At 44.7% G+C, this 5524-nt stretch overlaps 1 protein-coding gene across 1 annotated transcript in view; it reads left to right on the top strand.

Annotated features, from left to right (window-relative positions):
* The first annotated feature begins 203 nt into the window (after window positions 1-203).
* rnf220b (ring finger protein 220b) overlaps window positions 204-5524 on the top strand; it is a 36721-nt gene continuing 31400 nt past the window's right edge. The window contains exon 1 of the mRNA XM_060881831.1: window positions 204-822. Within this exon, the coding sequence (XP_060737814.1) occupies window positions 204-822 (619 nt within the window). The remainder of the gene's footprint in view (window positions 823-5524) is intronic.

The following is a 5524-nucleotide window of genomic DNA, read 5'->3' as shown; positions in this document are numbered from 1 at the left end:
CTGTGGATCCTTTCACTAACATGACTGTTGTTTTTTTCCTGCAGATGCATGTGAGTGGATGATCCACCTGTAGACTTGCATCTGGTCTCTCTCTCTCTCTCTCTCTCTCTCTCTCTCTCTCTCTCTCTCTCTCTCTCTCTCTCTCTCGCTCTCTCTCTCTCTTTCTTTCTCTCGCTCCTCCACATTTCTTTGCTAGAACAGAAATGGACCTCCACCGAGCTGCTTTCAAGTTGGAGAGCTCCACGTACGTGCCAAGCTCCATGTCGTCTCCTGCCCTCATGGTTCTGGCATCGACGGCCGAGTCGGATCGTGAGCCCTCCGTCATCCCGTGCCATACCTCACGTCCGTTTGGCGTTCCGGTCTCTCTGGAAAAAGACCTGCACCTCCCGTTCCCTGGTGGCTCCTACACCTTCTCCTCTGTGTACCAGAGGCAGGGAGGTTTCACGCCCCGAGACTTCCCTGCCTCGCTTCTCCACCTGCACCCACAGTTCACCCCAGCTCCGCTGAGCATGCTCGGACACGGGGCAGTTGGAGCCTTCCGGCCGTTCGCTTCCCCAAACGAGGACAGAGACACAGGGATTTATCATTCTGCCTTCCTGCCCACCAAGAGGCTGAAGGGAGGCCCGGAGACGGACACTTCGCCTCGTCTACGCTACGCAATCGCTGAAGGCAAGGACTTTGAGTTCGGGGTCAACCGACTGGCCCCAGGGTCTCCCGGAGGCCTGAAAGGAGCTGAGGATTCTGGGAAAAAGAGGTTCAGCATGTCAGGGCTGCTGTTGGATGCTGAGGCCTCGTGTAGCCCCGAGGAGCAAAAGGACGGATGTAAGTCTTTGATCTTGTAACTCTTACATACGGGTTTATATTATAATAATTCATTCGTTATAATGTGTTATCGTTTCCATAGCAACAGCTCGTTCACAGGGACTCATACAGCAGATGTAAACTGAAAAAGTTTACTGCGAGGAGAAATCTGTATTTTTTTTAAACATGTCTGGAAGGAGTCTCCAGTGTCAGTGCTTTGAACCAGTCAGAGTAAATCCTCAGGACAGAGGAGTTAGGCTTTAAGCTACACGCTACACTGATCAGGATCTGTTGCTTACTAACTAACGACGATGGAAATATCAGACATTTAGTGAGCTCTGGAAGCCTTTTCATGAACCTCGACTTTGTGATCAGATGAAAGACGAAGCTCATAACGTCTGAGAATCGTGTGGTTTATGATGAAGAAACAGAAAATCCTGCTCCTTTTATGTCAAACGCCGGAGTCGTTATTTAAAAAAAATTAAAAAAACATTTCAGTATATGAAAATAATGTCAGTGGTATTTTTGTAAAATGAGCACTAAAGTAATGGCCCCTGTTGAGATCAGAACCCGGTCCAGTTTCTTGGGGTTCAGTAACGGTTTTGTACACATGTGTGTTTAATTCGGCTCTCGTGAGCGTTAGCGTGCGCTACAACAGTTTTATGAAGTCATCCTTTCTTCTTTAAATCCCTGTGAAGACGAAACACAAACGAATCCAAGGCGAATTATTATATATCTTTATGACATATCATTACAACATGTCATTGTACAGTGCACAATAGTAATGATCATATGAGCTCAGACTCATGAATCATCAGGAAAAACGTGGGAGACGCGCAAATCAGCCGCGAGACAACACGTCAATGCTAACAAGCAGGAGAGGCTGCGCTTTACACCTCCGGCTCAACACATCGCCCCCGCGCCTTCCATCCATTTTGATTTTGTTGAAAAACGAGTGGGAGGGACTGTCAGGAGAACGCGGAAACGCTCGTCACTTCGCTCTGTAATTGGCTGCGCCGAGCGTTTGGGCGGGAAAGAGAGACTCGGATCCTCTGGCGAGCGCGGAGGGAAAAAAGTTTCGGCTGCGTTTCACATGAAAGCGGCACGCTGCGAAGGCTGGATGAGGAGCGACGGATTAGATATGCATGTCAATGGCAAAAATAATAATGACTGACATGGATACGGGAGCGAAACCCACACATTAAAGCTTCAGAAGCGAAGCGTTCGGAAAGAAAAGTTTGAATTGTTTTGCCTCCGTTAGCCTACACAGCTGCACGCCTACACCATCTGACTGACAGTCCCATCCCATCACTGCGCTGAGGAAATACTTACCCTGAAATCTTACTACTACTGATAAATCCTACTATTACTCTACTATAGCTAGCCAGGACCGCTTAGCAAAACTGTTACGCTAACGTGGCTTTCAAAAGATTTGGTTTTAACCTGTAATTGCAGCTGACAAATTATTAGACCTTTTGTATTATTGCTAGTCAGATCAGCATGTTAGCTGTAGTCACATTAGCAGGTCAGGTTTGGATCTAAACACACACGTACTTTTTAGTATAGTTTAAGAGCACAGTCAAGATCATCAGTATAACATAATGCTAATCTTTCAGAAAGCCAAAATATTTGTTGTTTCCTCCTGTTTGCGTCGTGTCCATGTAGACGACCGAACGTCTTCCTCGTGTCTCATTCCACGGTGGTGTTAATATGAAGCTCGTATGAAAGTAGACACTCGGGACTTTTAAGAAAACTAGAAACAGTTTATTTTTTTTCCACACAGATGTTTGTATCTTCAGAGTAAATCTTGATATCAAACCCATTTCTGCTCTCTGAGAAGCTCTGAGTGTTTGTTCATCTAAAAAGCAGCTCAGATTTCTCTTCAACACTAAAATTCAATTTAAAATGATCAACAGAGGGACAAACATTTTAGATCAGACTCACAGACACAACATCAGACGCTTCTTTATACTGAGCGAAAAACGTCCCGTACGTCCGTTTCTCTTAAAGAGTTAAACGTTCCTCAATAGATGGTGATGTTTCTTCTCATCTGCAGGCTGGTGTTTGTGTGGATTTTATCTCCTGGACCTGAAAAATTTCTGTTATATGGTTTTGTATGTTTCTTCCTCCTCACCTCATGTCGCCTTGAACTGAAACAGATCTCCTGAGGCATCGTACACTCATGCACTGAGAACCTGAGGGACCTCCACATCTGCTCACTTCATCAGGGAGCTCTATTAATCTCTAAATGTTCTGTTACGGTCCCTTCTGCAGCCTGAGATGATTCGAAATCGGGCCTGATCGCATGGATCAGATAAAAAAAGTTACCGACAGAGTAGTGTTAATTTCGTCACCTATTTTTAATTTAGTCTTAGTAATAGTCTTGTGCCAAATGTCCTTGTTAGTTTTAGTCATATTTAGTCATTCACATATCTTTTTTGTTAGTCTTAGTTTTAGTCGACTAAAAGTCTCGTCATTTTAGTCTAGTTTTAGTCAAAAGAAAACTCAAGGTATCTTAGTCAAGTTTTAGTCGACTAAAAGTCTTTTAATCTTAGTCTAGTTTTAGTCAAAAAATTTTTAAAAATTGTCCGCTTCACGGACCTGAAGCCGCGAACTCGTGCTGAATATTTTAAAGGCGTAACAGCTGATGAAAAAGCAGAGACAATTGTAGATTTTATCTTAGTTTTTATTTTATACAAAACATTTTCGTCTCGTCTTTTTTCGTCAACAATAACGCATGTTAATTTAGTCTTAGTCAGCGTTTTTAGACGGTGGTGCAGTCTCGTCATCGTCTCGTCTTAGTCATGAAAAAAAAAGGTTGTTGACGAACATATTTCGTCTCGTCTGACGAAATTAACACTACGACAGAGGGACAAACACACGTCTAAAACACGTCCTGACTCACTTTAGATCAGACTCACAGACACAGTCTGATGTCCAGGACGACAGAGACGACAGCAGTTAAAATCAAAAACAGGAAATAAGCAACAGAACTCGGAGACCAGGAAAACGTCCCAATGAGTAGCTGAAGTTGCCTCCACCTGGTTGCTTGTTCTTAGCTCTTCCCGCTGAGGCAGCAGACAAAGGAAACCAGAATTGTGTCACTATTTAAAAGCCCTATTCGGTCGGGATTAGTTTTACGTGGGAACGTGGAGTAATGCAATTTTACCTCAGGACGTCTGTAATATTAATTGGCCAATTCGCACGGGACAAGACATCTCAGTAAAACTAGCAGAAGTGGGAGGGGTAACTCGCTTTACGCACCACAGTAACCTCCTTGTCGTCATGTGCGTATGATGTTGCTTCCTGTTATCACGTGCGCAAACAGACAACATGGCGCCTCCATGCTTGCAAAACTACTTTTAAACAGGAAATGACGGAATTTTACCGTACATATTTACAGCGGGTCTATTCGGACGGGATTAGTATTACCTGAGGTCATTTTTCCGGACCTTTTTACAGAAGGTAAAAGTCGCCGTAATCTTTACTGACATTGTCCGTAATGATTACCGAGATGGCACATTCGGACGGGACTAAAATCACTGAGAAGCTCTGGTAATAATTACTTTACCCCCACGTCCCCACGTAAAAATAATCCCGTCCGAATAGGGTTAAAGCCACTTTATTAGTTAATGACTGAAGATATTTCCCTAAGACCTGGTAACCGGTATCTGATGTCTGGGTCAGTTTTGGTTTCGTGTAGGTCTTAATGTATATATCATGACGTGAGTAAGAAAACAGGAACTTGAGGTCAGAGGTCATTCCGGAGGTCATTCCGTGCGACCCCTTCTGGTGGGAGAAGTGACATTCTGTAATTCTCACTTATTCGCTACCGTACAAGTTGCGATGTTTAGTTGGGTCGCAGGGCAGCTGAACACTCGGAGGAAATCTCTCTCTGTCCTCGTGCCCGATTGGCCGTCGTGTTTGATCGACAGCTCAGAGAACGAGACGGCGATACCGCAAGGCTTTCTCTCGCACCCAGTGTCCCAGATGTACACGAATCATTTTGTTCGGTTTGTGATTTCTGACCTTCACGACCTCGTGCATGTCTCTGTGCTCTTCGTCTCCATATCAGGACACTGTTTATTATCATTTGTTTTATGTCTGACCTCCAGGCCACGTCTCCAACCAGCGTGTTGTTTCAGCGCTCGTCTCTCACAATGTTCAAAAAAAGTACAGAGGAACCCAACAGCTGTTTAAACACATCCTGCTTTTTATCCCGATTTCCAGAGGGCAGATGTCTCCACTGGGCCGAGTTTCCCTTTGGGAGGTATTTTAGACTTTTGGGTCAAGACCCGATATAAAGCACGGGCAAAGATGAACAGCACGATTTCTAGCGTCTGACGGCGAGCTCTTTAGTTAGTATCACGATATCAAAGAGACATCCGATGACGCAGCTTCCTGTCGATGATGTGGCTTGTGGAATGTTCCGGATCTTTCACAGGGGGTGGATGTACTCGGATGTGAGTTGTTTTTTTTTTTAAAGATGCCGTTCATCAAGTGTTGTTCATCTGTACAGCGTTGTGTGGATCGTATGCTAACACTTCTGTTACTCGGAGATCGTTAAAGATCGTGTAGTAACGAGGAGAAAGCGTTACGGTCTGGAGCACCGATGTTATTCGTTCATTCATCTTCTAGCGTTTATCCGAACTACCTCGGGTCACGGGGAGCATCATCGGGCATCAAGGCAGGATACACCCTGGACGGAGTGCCAACCCATCAC

Source organism: Tachysurus vachellii, chromosome 11 (assembly GCF_030014155.1).
Source record: "Tachysurus vachellii isolate PV-2020 chromosome 11, HZAU_Pvac_v1, whole genome shotgun sequence".
Taxonomy (NCBI): Eukaryota; Metazoa; Chordata; class Actinopteri; order Siluriformes; family Bagridae; genus Tachysurus; species Tachysurus vachellii.
The sequence above is the reverse complement of the archived record's forward strand: the minus strand, read 5'-3'. Positions and strand labels throughout refer to the sequence as shown.